Source organism: Nematolebias whitei, chromosome 6 (genome assembly GCF_014905685.2).
Source record: "Nematolebias whitei isolate Nwh7 chromosome 6, NemWhi1, whole genome shotgun sequence".
NCBI lineage: Eukaryota > Metazoa > Chordata > Actinopteri > Cyprinodontiformes > Rivulidae > Nematolebias > Nematolebias whitei.
Window position 1 is genome coordinate 22,145,759 of NC_056503.1, and position 17,760 is coordinate 22,163,518.

General features: G+C 42.6%; 1 protein-coding gene across 2 annotated transcripts in view; it reads left to right on the forward strand.

Annotated features, from left to right (window-relative positions):
- Window positions 1-16,095, forward strand: part of b3gat1a (beta-1,3-glucuronyltransferase 1 (glucuronosyltransferase P) a) — a 21,644-nt gene extending 5,549 nt beyond the window's left edge. The window contains exons 2-6 of one of the 2 annotated variants that reach the window (XM_037677445.1): window positions 144-215; window positions 313-818; window positions 11,190-11,486; window positions 14,535-14,642; window positions 14,915-16,095. In XM_037677445.1, coding sequence (XP_037533373.1) covers window positions 144-215; window positions 313-818; window positions 11,190-11,486; window positions 14,535-14,621 — 962 coding nt within the window. In that variant the 3' untranslated portion in view covers window positions 14,622-14,642; window positions 14,915-16,095. The remainder of the gene's footprint in view (window positions 1-143; window positions 216-312; window positions 819-11,189; window positions 11,487-14,534; window positions 14,643-14,914) is intronic. The other variant, XM_037677446.1, reaches the window with a different exon arrangement.
- Window positions 16,096-17,760: the final 1,665 nt, after the last annotated feature.

Below are 17,760 nucleotides of genomic sequence, written 5' to 3' on the forward strand. Positions count from 1 at the left end.
ATAATATATATATAATATTATATAATTATATATATATATATACATATATACACCAAAACGAGCAGATGGGCTCATGTTTGCCCTCTCTCTTCCTGTCCGTTAGCTGTGTTGTCCTCTCACGGTGCCTGCTTTCACTTTTGCAGCCTGTCACCACCTAGTAAAAGAGATCTTTATCATTCCAGAGAGGTTCGCAGTCCACCACCACCGACTCTCAGGTACACTTTACCCCCATTGGGTTTAAGTCACCTGGGGCACTTTTACAAAGAGCAGCTCAAGGTTGCACTAATGCCTTCCATTCCTTCTGATCTGCAGATGAAGGTGGCGAGGGCAAGAGGGAGGCAGGAGGTCAGGACTCCAAAGAATACTGTGCCTCTGATAAGGACATTGTGGAAGTGGTGAGGACGGAGTATGTGTACACACGGCCCCCGCCCTGGTCCGATGTTTTGCCCACCATCCATATCATCACTCCCACCTACAGCCGACCCGTGCAGAAGGCAGAGCTGACAAGGCTGGCAAACACTTTCCTCCATGTTCCCAACCTGCACTGGATCCTGGTAGAGGACTCACAAAGGAGGACGCCACTCGTTACTCGACTCCTCCGAGAGACGGGACTGAACTACACCCACCTCAATGTGGAGACGCCCAGGAACTACAAGCTGCGAGGTGACACTCGTGACCCCAGAATCCCCAGAGGGACCATGCAGAGGAATCTGGCCCTGCGGTGGCTAAGGGAGACCTTCAACCCCAACAGCAGCCAAGCAGGAATCGTCTACTTCGCTGATGACGACAACACGTACAGCCTGGAGCTATTTGAGGAGGTCAGTGCTGGAGCAGTGTCATTGCTGCTTCTACAATCTTTGAACGCATGTTTTAAACATTACTTAGTTTAAACAAGTGCAGATACCAGGAACTTAGCCTGACATAAATACTGTTTCTGGTTTCTAATGCTTTATAAGCCATCGCCATCCTAAAGGTACAGTATACTTTAATACTGACTGACAAAAAAGGCTGTAAGTAAGCTGCAGCTGCACGATAGAGAAGCTCTTCTAGTTTTGGGTCTGTGCAAAGGTTGTTCTAAAGTTAGAATGGACACATGACGTTTTTAAGGTCGTCTTTTCAAGTTGTATTTATTTTATTTGCAGATCGGCCTTTTTGACATTTAACTACTGGTAGTATAGTTGTGCATCACCTTTATCTGCTTGCACACGTTTGGATAACTAAAGTGACTAAAACACTGCTGTCAGAGAGGGCTCCTCATTAGACATGATAATGTGTGACAAATACATTATAGTAGGTCTTGAGCACGAACAGAAAACCCCTTCATCTGCATCCCCTCGTGTGTTTCCTCTTCAGCAGAACTCTCTCATGTATGCAGGTAATTAAGCAGATCATGACAATGCCATGGAAACAACTTAATGCAGACATAATAGCCGTGGCGTTAGCATTGTGCAAGTGAGGCATGATTGATGTTTTAGCTATAGCTCCCATCCTGCAAGGTCTCATGCCAGTAAAGGGTCACTGTACGGTGAGACTGTGGGCATACATGTAGTAGTGTTGTCATGGAAACGTGCCTGTGGCATAAATAACATGGTGAGGATGAAGAAGAGCATCTCATGGACATGTAGCAGAGAAAAACTTTTTTAGGGAATCTCAGAGTATTTACATTGAAGAAAAAAATTAAAAGTTTACCTCGATCCATATTCCAATAGGTTGTAGAAAGTGATAGGTTGTGTAGGAGTTTTGCTTTCTTCATTTCACAGAAACAAACCTATTTTTAGTGACTGATACCTTCAATTCAATTCAATGCATTATTAGTTTCTCAAACAACTTTTTCACATTATGAACAATCTTAGTGATACCTACAGCCCTGCCAGGCTTTACAGGGGCAGCTGTGGCTGAGTGGTTAGAGCAGTCGTCCTCCAATGTGAGAGTTGTGGGTTCAATTCCACCTCTATTCACATGCCGAATTGTCCCTGGGTAAGACACTGAACCCCTCATTGCCTCTGATGTGTGTCCCATTGGTGTATGAATGAGACAAAACACTGATTAGTCTGTGTATGGAAATAGTAGAGTGCTATATGAATGGGTAAATGAGGGTACAGATTGTGTTGTAAAGTGCTTTGAATATCTTGATAGGATAGAACAGTGCTATACAAGTACAGTCCATTTACATGATGATTTTTGAACTCTCAATCATACAGTGCATTTGAACCATGTATTCTCAGACATTTGCTCAGTTGTTACTAAGCAATGTTAGGATCAACGGTGAGGAGACATAATTGGTACAAGTGAAGCCATCCATCTTAACACCAGTGGAATTACCTCAGCAGACATAGTCCAGGTCCTCCGAGCATTAGCCTCAGGTCTTGTTAGCAGAGCAGACAGAGTCTGTGGCAAATTGAGCGCTGGTATTGATACGGCCTGTCATTACTTTTCTCTGGGAATCAGCCAAAGTGCTCTGTCTCCCTCAGAGGCCCTCCATCACCTCCAACATGCCTATTTATGGGCCAGAGTAATGACCCTGAGGGGCAGGGAGAGCAGGGAGTCAGACGGAGGTAGAGAAGAGAAAAATAAAAGGTGACAGCCAGGTAGACGGAGAGCTAACTGCCACCTCTGTCCAGTTCACTGTAACAACAGTGGCTGTCAGTAAAAGTGCTGCAGGTTGAAAAACAACAAGGTGACTCAACTGGTATGAAAATAAACTCAGAAAAGTGTTCAACTTATTACCTGGCAGGACAGCCTTGTCAGAGTGAGTGTCACAGTCCATAAACTGCAGCTGGATCGAAGCAAACCAATGTTTCCTTTGATGCTAACCAAACAGATCAAAATGAAAAAATATGCACCAGTCAGCATTAGATCAACAGGTTCAACTAAATGGTGGCCTTGACCACCATAGATTAATCTTCAACCACCCCAACCATTTGAGGAAACAATACTTTAAACCAATATAAAACTAGAAAGCATAGTTTGCTCAAATACTAAGGGTGATTGGATCACTTATATACATATGTATATGGTGGCAGCCATCTTGGATTTTGATATGGCAACCCAATTTTCTTATGGTTGTGGATTTTCCTGATTTAGGTTGTCTCAACACAGAAACAGATGAAATTAAAGATGTCTTCAAAATGGTCTTTGAATTTGTTTATTGCAATAAACAGACACAGACGTCACCCAGGGTGCTTCACACAGCCAGTGGAGGAAGTGTGTATAACAAAAAGTTAAAAATAATTTTATGGCTCTTGTTCATGTGAAAGACAAAAGACAAGAAAAATAGGAAAATGGACTTTGTTGGTAAACGGACTGTACTTATACAGCACCTTTCTGTCTTATCAAGATACTCAGAGTGCTTTACAACACAATCTGTGCCCTCATTTACCCATTCATACAGCACTCTACTATGCCTTTATAAAGAATAATCAGTGTTTTATCACATTCATACACAGATGGGACAGAGTTAAATGTCAAAATGAGGGGTTCAGTGTCTTGCTCATGGACACTTCAGTATGTAACTGCTTGTGGAATAGAACCCTCAACTCTCCCATTGGAGGAAGACTGTTCTTAACAACTCAGCCACAGCTGCCCCAAGGTCAGAAGGGAATTGTGCTCTGTGTTCTTTGATAACTGATAGCTGTTGTCTTATGTACTCTGTTCCATTTAGATTACACATGTACCAGTTAGACAAGATACAGTATCAATCATGAGACGTACGTGTTCTACAGTATGTTGATAAATAGGATTTCACAATCACCCAGAGCACAGTATTTTCCACTGTGAAGACAGACACGTAATATTCATTCATTCAACCTTTATTTATACAGGTTTGTCTCATTGAGTCACAAGGACTCATTTACAAGAGAGACCTGTTTTAAACAAAGAACACAGAAGAGGTACAGACAACTATAGACAATCATATAAAAAGCATGTAAAATGAAAATTAAATAGAAGAAATTATATTATAACGAAACAAAAAATGCCTACATTACAAAGCGATGTAAAATACTTAAAACAGGAACATGTCTGCATTGATTTTTTTTTTTGCCATGAACTTGACAGATCTTTAAAATCCCTTAGAGAGGTCAAACTCGAGAGCTTGAGATATTTTTGCCAGGTGTTCCAGGAAACAAGTTCAGTCTGCACTGAGGGTGCACTCACTGCATGTCCTGATAGCGCATGCTATAGCTGCACTCACAGAGTGATATATAGGAGGAGATGTATGAATGTAGCGCCCGAACCACGTAGCTAAAGAGTTAACCAATAGGTTAGATTGAAATGTAGTATATTAGTCGGGGCTCTGGGAACATTATTTTAAAGATAGCTGTACTAACAGCTTACAGGAGATACAACTTACTATTTATATTTAATTTAATGGTGGTGCCTCCACTTAGCAGGGAATTATGACTTTACACTCTGTTTGATCCAGTAAGAATTTAATTCTGATAACTGTATGTTTATATTAAATACACTCCCTTGGAACACATAAAAAACACTTAAAGTAACATTCAAATAAGACACTGATGCTTGATTTAAATTTAAAAGGCACTTTAGTAAGAAAAGAAAATGTGAATAGAATAACTAATTGTTGCACAAATAAAATAAAAACAAAAGCAACTTTTTACAGTACTTTCAGTTCTATCAATTTAAACCAAATATTTTCAGTCCATATTACCCCAGGATACTCAGGTCCTTTAACATCTGCGGGACCATGCTGCAGATGTTTTACCACTCGGTGGTCTCCAGCATCTTCTTCCATGCTGTGGTGTGCTGGGGCAGCAGGGTGAAGAAAGCTGAAGCCAACAGACTCGATGAACTCATCAAGAGAGCTGGCTCAGTTCTGGGAGTGGACCTGCAGTCTGAGGTGTCTGAGCAGAGGATGCTGAGGAAAATGCTCCAGATCCTGAACAACACATCATGACACACTGGACTCTTACTGCAGCACCTTCAGTCGTAGACTGAGACCACCAAGATGCTCCACAGAACGCCACAGGAAGTCCTTCCTCCCTGTGACTATCAAATTTTTCAACTCCTCCCCCTTTCTACACAGAGGACAATAAAATGAATCCTGCACTACAATAAACACATTAATGTTTTCACAACAAAACATTAGAACATTTCACACATGTCTGCACCTGACCTGTTTAGAACTTCATTGTTGGTATTTTTATATTCTCTATTATTTTCTATATCTTGTGTGATTCCTTGTGTATGTTCCTTGGTATTGAAATTGTGGCACAACAATTTCCTGTGGGTATCCTGATGCATGCTCAATAATCCAGGTAGAAAAATAAAAAAAAGTTAAGTCTGGTCCTCTGGACACTTTCCTGTGGGATCAATAAAGTTCTATCTTATCTTATTTTACCCCTTAATATTTCAAGTAAGGCTTTTCAAACATAGAACTCAACCCCAAAATAACCCGTTGCAGGCCTGAATCAATGCTTAGGTGCGTGGGAGCTAAAAACAAACAGCTCGTTCACTCATTGAGCAAATAAAATAAAAAGCAGGTGCATTGGTTTAGTTTTGTACTCACAAATCCTTCAGAGTTTGAGATTGAATCAGAATAGGTAGATTTGGAGATCTCTTTAATATGGCATTGAGTAAAGTAAGAAGGCAGGTGATGTCACATGAACACCGAGATCCTTCCTGGCATCAACCTAAATGGTAGGAATCCAACGGCTGAAATGGAGAGATTCTAGTTGTCCAGCAGGTCCAAAGATTAGCTCCTGGTCCACTGTACACATTAACAGCTCTCAGTCCATATATATACAGTATTCCTTGGTAAAACACACTGGCATCTCATATGGAGCCATTAAGAGCTTCACCAGCCACTAATGTTTGGATTTACATTTCAGTATACAATAACCTGAGCTGCTACATCTCGCTAGCATGCTAATGCTAGTTGAACTTGGCATGGTTTTCATCTACACACTGCAGCATTCTGAAACAGCATAAAACATACAAAAGCATTTACCGTTCATCCATCCATCCTTTATCTTTATCCGGTTATTCCATTTTGGGTCACGGGGGTCGCCGGTGCCCATGTCCAGCAATCACTGTGCGAGGGGCGGGGTACACCCTGGACAGGTCGCAAGTCCATCACAGGGACACATAGAGACAAACGAGACAAACAACCATTCACTCTTTCACTCACACCTAGGGACAATTTAGAGTTACCAATCAGCCTAACATGCATGTTTTTGGTCTGTGGGAGGAAACCGGAGTACCCGGAGAAAACCCACGCATGCACGGAGAGAACATACAAACTCCACCCAGAAAGGCCCCTGGACCGGGGTTTGAACCAAGGACCTGCTCGCTGAGAGGCAGCAGCTCTACCAGTTGCGCCACCATACTGCCCATTTACCGTTCATATGCTTCTTAATTATAACTATTAGGATCAGTTCCTCCAAATCCAAGGCCATGGTCTTGAGCTGGAAGAGTGCCCTCTACAGGTCGGGGAGGAGGTCCAGCCCCAAGTGGATGAGTTTAAGTATCTTGGGGTCTTGTTCATGAATGAGGGAAAAATGGAGCGAGAGATTGATAGGCGAATAGGTGCGGAATCTGCAGTGAAGAGGGCGCTGTACCGGTCTGTCGTGATGAAGAGAGAGCTGAGTCAAAAGGCGAAGCTCTCAATTTACCGGTCAATCTACATTCCTGCCCTCATCTATGGTCATGAGCTTTGGATTGTGACCAAAACAACGAGATCACCGATACAAGCTGCTGAAATGAGTTTTCTCCACAGGGTGTCTGAGCTCTCCCTTAGAGATAGGGTGAGAAGCTCAATCATCTGGGAGGGACTCAGAGTAGAGCCGCTGCTTTTCCATGTTGAGAGGAGCCAGTTAAGGTGGCTCGGGCATCTGGTTAAGAAGCCTCCGGGACCCCTCCCTGGTGAGGTGTTCCAGACACGTCCCACTGGGAGGAGACCCACAGACCCAGGACACACTGGAAGGACTATGTTTCTCGGCTGGCCTGAGAACACCTCGGAATTCATCCTGAGGAGCTGGCCCAAGTGGCTGGGGACAGGGACGTCTGGGCCTCCCTACTTAAGCTGCTGCCCCACGACCTGACCCCGGATAAGCGGAAGAAAATGGATGGATGGATGGATGGATGGATGGATGCTTCTTAAAGTTCGTTACAGTCAGCAACTCTGCATTAACTGTTGACAGCTTTTACTCTGTTACTGTCCCACATCTGCATCGCTGTGCACTCTGCACTCGTCTGGTTTTCACACAGACTCATGTTTCATGCAGCACACCATTAATCCCGCCCACTCCCATCTGATTGGGCAAAATAAAGTGCTTAATCTAATGCAAAACAAAACTGAACAAGATTGACACTTAGCACAACTCAAAGATAAGGTTGTGAAATTGCCTCATGGCACCATGTGCATCACTCCTCAAACAAAAGTTTATGTAACGTTCAAGGAACATAGTAAAAATGACAACTGCCTGTTTTGGTCTGCTTGAACTAAAATTTCTTGACCAAATATGAACTGTTTTTAAAATGATACATTTTTAAATGACAAAAGTGTTTTTATCTTTCATATTTATTCCACTTTTATCACTTAGACTTTTTTTTTTTTTTACTCAAATGATATTACTGTGAATTTAGTTTAACACAATTGGTACTATATAAACAGTTCAAACTGGCTACATGAAGGCAACAGACCAAGAAGTGATTTAAAGATGAAAATATACCTGTGTGAGTGTCTGTGTGAAGTTAAAGATGACCAATTGACCAGTGAATACAGGGTGCAGTGATGGGTATGGTAGTTACAGCCAGGTATGAATCAGTGCACTGTGGTAGACAGCGTCCATCATCTGCAAGGTAATTGTAGGAGCGTTCATGTAAATAATGTCACCATAATCAATAGAGGGGATGAATGTAGCAGTTACAAGGCATAGACAGGATCTATTTCTGAAAAAGAAGCAGTTTTACTTTCAATTTCTTTGCCAAGTTTTCAACATGAGGCTTAAAACAGAGACGCAAATCGACCAAGATACCCAAGTATTTGTAAGAATCGACAAATTCAATAGGGACACATTCTTAGATAAGATTGGAGGAAGGACTGCTGGTACTGACTTCCTGTTTGAAAACAACATCCCTTTGGTTTTATCTGCATTTAGCGCAAGTCTAAGATGGAACAAATCTGACTGGATGATGTCGAACGCAGACTGTAAAAGCTGGAAAACCTTAGCAACTGTTCTAGCTTGAACTTAATATTTAAGGTAAAGTACAAAAGTTCTCTTTAACACTTGTCAATTCAATTTTCTTACTCCTAGATGTTGCCATACACCAAAATGGAAGTGAGTACCTCACTTATTTTTCAAGTCATCATGCTCACAACATGCACGGACAGATTTAGGGTATTTACAATTTCCCCTCTTTGCTTTGTGACGGGGACAAAAGCTTGTGACGTGCAGTACTACTGTTTAATAATGTGATGATCATAAATTCATAATATATTGTGCAGTCCTTGAACTTCAAAACTAAACTGTGAAGCATTTGTAAAAAAAACAACAGCATGGTCAGTGTTGCCAGGTTGGGTAGTTTACCATCAATTGGGTGGTTTTCATTCTGATTTTGCTGGGAACTCTGGGAAAATTTTTGTTGGATTGTTGCGTTTTGCCACATATTGTTAAATTACCTTGGCTTGTACTGATCTGTGTTCATGTTCAAACAGTAAATATACTGTAACAATATACTGATTAGGCAGGTTTTTGTGTGATGTGGCAGATTTTAACAGATTTTTGGGCTGGAAACCTCGACACTAAATGGCAACAATGAACATGGTCATCAGAAGAATAAAAGTCCCTCAACAACCATTTGATTTACATTATTTATATTGTTATCTGAAATGTAACCTGTTATGAAGATGTTAGTTTCTCAGAAGTTTCTGATCCCGGGAGTTGCTTTAAAAACCTTCTTTATTGGAAATTTTCATCTAAACATGCAGCTGCTCTACAGCAGAATGGGACGTGGCCAAACGGACATATCACACATCACCTCACTGACAACTTTCGCAACGTTTTCTGTCCCACTGCTGCAGACTGTGGTGCATTCAGGAACATGTGTTAAGATCAGGGCATTTCAGTCTGCAGCAGAAATGGCTGAAGAAAAAGGATTAGAACAGTCATATTGTTTTTAGGTCAGTTCTAATTGAAAACGGATGAAATATTCATTTCTCTTACTTATGTGTCTGTAAATTAATTATTCTGACCTCATAAGAAATCTTTGATATTTCATCCAAAAACAATTTTATTTCTTGTTTAATGCTGAACTACTTTCAAGCTCCTGGTTTCCCCATCCTTCTAAAATCAGTTTTAACATTGTGTTTTATTATCTGAGCTCTGAAAAGTAATTTAGCTTCACTAAACATTGTTGCTTAATTTCTGACCCATTTGACAAATTAAAACTGGGGCAGAATAGATCTTGAATCTATAAAGAAAATAAAGACTAAATATTATAAATATGTTCACAAAGTTCAGCAATCAATGATGAATGGACACAGTTCAAGAAGATTATTTTGGATTTTGATATGAACGTTCCCAACGTCTCCTCTGCACCCCTGAAGACTGTTTGCTGCTCAAAGTTGCATCTAGCTTCAGATTTTCAGACCTCTCCACCACAGGATGTGTCTCTGTAGACCTCACTAACTGGAGCAGGAAAATGGAGCTCAACTGCACACGTTGGCATGCATTCACAATCTAGAGCAACCCTGAACGAGATGCTGAGCCCAAACACATCAGCGGGGTGAACCACGGGGGAACTTATGCTTGGCAGCCTGCAGAAGAGGGATTTGTGCTGTTTCACTGCGGCTGATCTCCTCTCAGATGAAGCCGGCTCAGTGGGGATGGAGAGAGTGACAAACCTCCTGACTGAACATGCATGGAGCCTGATTTACCGTTACCTCCCAGGTGAAGTCTTGTATTCAAATATATTTGGGATGGAAGTGGGCAGGTGACACATCTGCAGCCAGGTCTCCATGTTGGTGCAGAAAAAAACTGGCTGACGAAGCGCTGGAAACAGAAACGAGCAGAGCGCCAATGTCCCTCATCTCTAAGGGATTTGAACAGAAAATGTTTGTAGTTTTGGAGATGAGTGGGGTTTTTTTCTGGAATTGAACAGGGAGTGAAAGTAAACCTTAATGTTTTTGGTGCAAGATATTCAACTGAGAAGGAGTTACACTGTGGAGAAGAACAGACAGAGTTTGTTTTTCTTGTCCGAGGAAGCACATAGAGACGGATACTCAAGAGTGGAGACATTCACTACCAGATGCAATGGAGGAGCCAGGATGTGGCCATCGATGGCCTTAACCAGCATTGATTCATCTTCAACCACCCTGAGGGCCACCTCAATCATTTGAGGGAACTACTTTTAAGCAATATAAAAACAAGAAGGCATAGTTTTCTCAAATGATAGGGGTGGTCAGTTTACGTATATTTGACAGCAGCTATCTTGGATCTTGATGTGGCACCCAGATGAACGGACGGAGGGTATTTCTGATTCCCACTCTTCGCTCCGCGTTGGGAGACTCTAAAGGAGTGGGACTGGAATGAGCAAACCCAGCGTCTTTCAGCGCCACCATTAAAGAAGCAGTTTTCTCTGGAGTTTCCAGCTGAATTGTAATATTGGAGCTGTGATCAGCTGGACACTCAGCAGAAAACTGCATCTAGGGCTGTTTTGTGTTGCTCATCAGCTCCACACGCCTTCCTCCTGAACAGACCCTCCACTCAAGACGTGTCGTCATTTCTCGATGAAATGCCTCTGCTCTTCCCGAACCTGCTTGCTTCATTAAAACAGAAGCTTCAGGAGTGCAGTGGTGAAAATTCACTCTCCAACAGGGAGAGAGAGAGAGGGCATTGTAAATGTTTGATTGTTGCAGATGAAAACATGGAGAACAGTGCAGGTTTACCTTCTAGATCGTTCAGAACCAGCCCAAGCCTTTGCTCCTTCAGACCCTGTGAGCCCGGCTCATGTTAGCTGCCTGCAAGACAGCCGGGCCTCATTGTGTGATCGTGGGGGCAGCTGTTGAGCAGCGTGTCTCAGCCCAGCAGATGGTCAATATTCACCATGGGTCAGGATGAATCATTGCGGCCCTGCTGCAGAGCTCAGTTCAAACCCCGTCTCACAGTCATGTTCACTCGCTCTAATTCACTAACATCTTTTTCTCTTTTTGTTTCTCTTCTGGATAGATGAGGTCGACCCGTAAAGTTTCTGTGTGGCCCGTGGCCTTTGTGGGAGGCCTGAGATACGAGTCCCCCAAGGTCAATGCAGCAGGCAAGGTGTATGGATGGAAGACTGTGTTTGACCCTCACCGGCCCTTCGCCATCGATATGGCCGGCTTTGCCATCAACCTGAGGCTCATCCTCTTCAAACCGCAGGCGTACTTTAAGCTCCGGGGCGTGAAAGGAGGCTACCAGGAGAGCAGTCTGCTCCGGGAGCTCGTCACACTCAATGACCTGGAGCCAAAAGCAGCCAACTGCACCAAGGTTAGTTCGTAATTTAAAAAAAATTAATGTCATGAGTTCAAAGTTCATGCTCAATAATCCAGGTAAAAAAAATCCAACAAAGTTAGGTCAGGTCATCTGGACAGTTTCTTTTCTTGTTGAGATGTTTCATCCTTCATCCAAAGGACTTCATCAGTCTGAGGAGCTACAACAAACTCAGTCCCACAAGCAGCACACTCGCATAGTGGGGCCAACCAGTTTGCTGGTGATAAGATGGTTTCTGGGGCCAGCTCTCTCTCCAGTCGACTCCACCGAGGCAGTCATGGCCAAAGTGGTTCAAAACATCAAAGAAATGAAACGTCTCAACAAAAAAGAAACCGTCCAGATGACCTGACTTAACTTTGTTGGAAACTTCATGACTGCTAGTTTGTGAGAATAATGTTTAATCTGGAAATTATCTTTCTAAAAGAGGTGTAATAGTTCATTTTGTTTCACACACTTCATATTATTAAAAAAATATATCCTTTGACGAAAACAATTTTGAAATGAATTAACTAAAAAAGCGCCACCGTCAGTTTTATTAAAGTTTACAAACATGACGTTGGACAATGCAGGAAATACTGTTAGAAATGGACAAGAACAAGAAATGGAGGAGTTTGATCCCTTTTAGACAAAACAAGTAACATCTAACAGGTCTGTGGTAAGAGGAAAATCAATTAAAAATTATCTTACTGTATGCTTAATAAAGATGAAAAATATTGGTTTTTAGAGGGTTGTTTCAAGTTTGTTTTTCCAGATACAAAAGTTGCTGTCTTTTTATTTATTGATAGTTAGGCTCACCTTGGTGCACAGCATGCGCTCTGGAACTGATCTCCTTGATGGGTACTGGGCCTTATTCCACTCTGAACACAGTATGAGAAATGTCAAGTCAGTGGATTTATGAAGCACATTAAAACAGTTGTAACCAAAGTGCTGCACAACAACAACAACAGGTGTGCATGAATTTATTGGTACAGGTCAGTCTATTATTTTTTTTCCAATGGAATTTCTAAAGTTTTGCCACAAAAAAAAAAAAAAAAAAATATCTGCCTCCACAGAGACACCCACCAGCTTTTCCTGGGGGCTCACAAGGTGTTCCCAGGTCAGAGTAGATAGAAAAACCCTCCACAAAGTCGTGAGTCCACAGCTGTCCCAGGGACTCCTAGTGAGACAAGCCTCATAAACCACCAGGAGGCGTTCTTATCAGATGCCTCAGCTTCCTCTTATTGATGTGGTATAGTTTGAGCCCCCCTCTGCTCGATGATGGAGCTTCTCACCCAATTTCAACCACTTGCATCTGAGATCTGGTTGAAACAAAGACAGACCAGTAAATCGAGATCTTTGCAGCTAAACTCAGATTCTTCTTCACTTCGATTGACCGGAGCAAATAAACCCTGATTCATAGGTCTCTCTCCTGTTCCATCGTACTAGCGCTCATGAAGAAGACTCCCAGATGTTTGAACTCCTTTGCCTGAGTCAAAGACTCAGCATTCCAGCTGTTTCCTGTAAGAACTGTGGCCTCAGACACAGAGGAGCTGACGGGCTGCTTCACGTCACATTCAGCTGCAAACTAGAGGATGACTTGGGGGGGGGGGGGGGGGCAGGTCACAGGATTCCGACGGGACGGGAGTCAATTTTATTATTCTCACGTGATTGGGATGGGATGGGACGAAAAGTTAACGGGAGCAGACAGGAGCGAGAACCAACAAATAGGACAAAAAATAAATAAATGCCTATTTCACCACAGATGAACTGTTCCTGTTGCCATATCTTTTGAAATCAAACTGCAGAACATAAAATAATATAAAAAGGAAAGACTAGAAGATCAAATCAAATTCAATGCATTTCCTAAAGATTAAATGAAGGAAAAAAATGGGAGTGGTCCAGTAGCGGGAGTAATGTTCGCGGGAGTGGGATGGGACAAGATTTTTCTGTGGGATTGGGACGGGACAGGAGTGAAAATCCACTCCCGTGTCATCCTCTAACTGCAAACCTGAAGGTCACGCTTAAAAACACACACAAACACCTCGTCTGCAAAAAGCCTTTTATGTCATAAAGCTCCTAAATGGTTAGAAGAGGAGTATTGTTGCAGAAACTTTGAGCATCACTGATGAAATTTGTCTGAGTGAGTCCTCTCCAGAGTAGATCCAGGTCTCCTGCTCCCTGCTGTCAGTCTGTTTTCATCTCAGTCAGCAGACAGCATCACCACCAGCACTCAGACAAGAGAGAGAAAGAGACGGGCAGAAAAGGCAGAAGAAGGGATGTACTTTCAGCCAGGTTTTTATCCTGCACCCCCTCCTCCTCCTGCTGCCATTCACAGGGCTAAATGAAAAGAGGGGATTCAGGGAACCGAGCTGAATTGGACTTGGTGGAGGGGGAGAGCAGGGGAGACGTCACACTGATTACAGATGAGTGCAGGAGCAGACAGGAGGCTGGTCGGGACGCAGGAAGAACAAAAACGGAGAGTCGTGTTTGTGGATCTCTCTTCCTGATAACCTACTGCTCCCCCCTTCTACCCACACACACATTACACCTGAGCAGAATAAAGGTGGGAGTGGGCTCCTGGCACGTCATGCATAATTCATGATGGCTGCCGAGGCGAGCTGAAAGGAAGGAGAGAACGGCATCGAGGAGAGTGGAAGGGGAACGAGCGTGACCCTTTTAGTTTGTTTCCCTCGCCGTCGTTTACTGCGTGTTGGTTCCGTCTCTCGGGCTGAACCGAGCCAGCATGAAGGCTTCAGAGAATACAACAGAACAATAACACGTCCAAAAGAACAACATAAAGACGTGTAGCGCTGCCGTAAACCTGCAGGAGCTGCACTCAGGCCAGGCTGACGGGCTGGAAGGAAACACTCCGTCTAATGCAGCGCTTCACGCTCAACTAGCTCTTTACATGTAGACGGGCCCCGCGGTGCAAAATGGACCAGCGGAGCCACATTAAGAACTGGCTGTTTTTGAAGCACATGATGGGGGGGAGGGGGGGAGGATGCATTAAAGCGGCATGCTACTAATGCTGCTGCTGTTTGTGTTTCCACGCTGCTTTCTCCACAGATCCTCGTCTGGCACACAAGAACAGAGAAACCCGTCCTTGTGAACGAAGGGAAGAAAGGATTCACAGACCCCAACATCGAGATCTGACCACGTCCTTTTCAAACGATGGTAAATAACAAATCTGAAGAGGCTGCTATGATGGAGCACAACCCTTCATCTATTATGTTCTTGGTTCAGAAGGTGGGGGTTACTGCCTGCTGTCTGACATGGTTAGCCTGTTTTTAACATTTCCTCATAAGCCAAACAGTCGTTTCTAATTTTCTTTTGTTAAAGCACAATTACAACAGCTGTTGTCCATTATTAAGGCAATAAACAGGCTTAGAAAGAACATTAAGGCTAATTTCAGTTCATTAAAACTGTTTTAATCTGTTCTGCTGCAGGTGGTTGGCCTCTGATCTGCGACGGGAGAAAAAAATCAACTTCCCCTAAGATGTGCAATCATGTCTTAATCGTAAGAAAAAAACCCTAAAAGGGTTGAAAGTAGGATTTAATCCTCGCCATTTTTTTTTCTAATATGGACCAAAACAGGACGCGAGTCTTTTAAAGCACAGACAGAGGCTGCAGAGCAAAGAGGGCGACGTAACGGGTCCCTCGTAGGGTTTCTGTGGACAGTCGTGACCTGCACCTCCCACTGAGCGATGAACCGGAGACCCAGGAAGAGAGACAGCACACGTGAACAAACATACAACCAGCAGATCCAAACAGGTTCTTTCACCTCTAATTTAAAGACAAAGGTCCAGATCTGCGCATGAAGAACTCCACTTGAAGACGTGGTCGTCAGCACTGGACACAAACGGGACAGAGGAGGCGTTCTTTTGACTACCATGAAACGTTTGCTGTAATTTAACTTGTTTTATGAACACTTGTACTACTAGTTCACTGACTCGTACCTTCATCTACTTACCATTGTCCATCAACGTCCATTTTCACTCAAAGAGAACCTCCCCCATGTGTCTGGAAATTCAGCTGAAATGTTGTAAAAACATCATTTTAGCTGTTTAAACTCACGGGGCTTCTTAAATAACTTGGTAGAACCAGGACTGAAGGCGGAACGCGTCTGTTTCCACAGGTGTGACACAGGTCCAGTCCAGGTTAGACCCACAGAATGAACGGAGTTTGTGACGAAAATTACGACAACTTAAAGGGAGGGTTCAGATCTTTTAGAGTAGAGGTCGTGTTGCAGGTAGCTCTTTGAACAACCAGCTAACAACTGGTCCCAGAAGAACCAAGGCCGAGGTGGAGTCCTGCTGTCTGGCTCAGAGCTGGCTGCTCCTCTGTTACCTGTACTCGAGGAGGATCCTGTATTAATACATGTGTAATGCAATATTAGTAGTGACGTAAAGATTTATCAAACAGCATTTGCATGAGCTGCTATAAAACGTTTTGAACTGGATTCACTGCGGTCTTCGCTGCCTTCCTGAGAGGTGTTCGCTCAATAATCCAGTCAGATTAAACTGTAATCTCTACAGTGAGGTCGTTCAAAGAGCTATCTACAACAGGTAAGATAGTTATGGTTCAGAACAAGCTGGTATGAGCCTACATTTAACGGTTTATTCTGTTTAAAAAAAAACCACTAAACTTTCTAAATGTTTAAATGGTACTGATTAGGAATAAATGTTTGTTTCTAAACAAAAACGATGAGTCAGAGGGATGAAGAAGCTGCAGAGAAAAGCTTGGAGTTAGAGCCCATAACAATATTATATTATTTATTTTAAACTTGAGCTTCCACGTGTTGAATTAGATAATACATTCATGTGTAAAGTGACTCCAGGAAAGGAAAAGCACAATAAAATAAAACGGGTATCAAAGTAACGCCAGTTAGATCAGCGCAGATGATACGTCAGAACAAATAAGGATCACTTTTACCAAATTACTCTACATCTCAGAGTATATAATACTCCAGCCTCTGCCTGATAAACCACGAGTCGTTCACAGAAAACTGCAGGACGTTGCACGGAGCAGTTCACCGACATCACCAGCTCGTATTTATTATCCAATATGATTATTTATATATTTATTTTGTGCAATCGAATCACAGCAGCTGTTTGTTTCTCAGCTATCTAAAACAGCACATTGACATGCAGAACTGGGCCCACGGGTCGGTGCAGTTCTGCTTCAGAGGATTTCATCGTGTTGAGAGAATCAACCCAGAGGTGCAGTATTCTGTCTGAATAAGTCAGTATGTATAAATAAATCTATTTTAATCAACAGCATTAAAGCATTTTGCACTTAGTGAATCTAAATTATCGGTTTCGTCTTGTTAAAGTTGATCCGGTCAAACTGATGATCAATGTGTGTCAGGACGGGTTGAACAGGAGTCTGTGATTTGTCCTTCAGCAGCTGAACTAGTCAACAAAACAACTCCATCCTCCTTCAGTCTGAAATTATGTCCAACAGAAACAAGCTCCACCTTCACCCTCCACCCTCAGCTAAACGAGCCTCACCCTCTGAGGGGAGCTTTAAGGCACAACACACTTCTCATCGAAACTCTGTTCCTCATCTCCACCTTCATCCTTCACACTCACCATCCTCACCCTCACCATTCGATGCATGCGACTCTTAAGGTTGTTTATTTGCCACAGCGATTCTGTCTCAGAGAAAAATGTTAGGTAAATAAAGAGAAATAAAAACCTGAAAAGAACCTGACGTCTCCTGGAGTTGTTGTGTTTTGAATGTTTTTACCCGAGTGTGTGTTTTCACCCGAGTCTGAGCATTTTAACCTGAGGGTGTTTTTACACAACTGTTTTAGCTGAGCATGTTTTATCTGAGCGCGTTTTTATGAGTCTGAGTGTTTTTACCTCAGTGTTTTTACATGAGTGTTTTTAGTTGAGCGTGTTACCTGAGCGTGTTTTTACAAGTCTGAGTGTTTTTACCTCAGTGTTTATACCTCAGTGTTTTTACAAGTGTTTTAAGTTGAGCGTGTTTTATCTGAGCGTGTTTTTAACCTAAGCATGTTATTACGAGTGAGTTTTTACCAAAGCGTTTTTTTGTTTCGTTTTTTTTTTACCTGAAAGTCAGTGTTTTTACCCGAGTGTTTTACCTGAGCCTGTGTTTTTACCCGAGTTGGAACCTTTTTACTGGAGTGTGAGTGTTTTTATCCGAGTGTTTTTTTGTTTTTACCTGAAAGTCAGTGTTTTTACCTGAGTGGTTTACCTGAGTCTGTGGTTTTACCCGAGTCTGAGTCTTTTTACTGGAGTGTGAGTGTTTTTACATGAGTGAGTGTTTT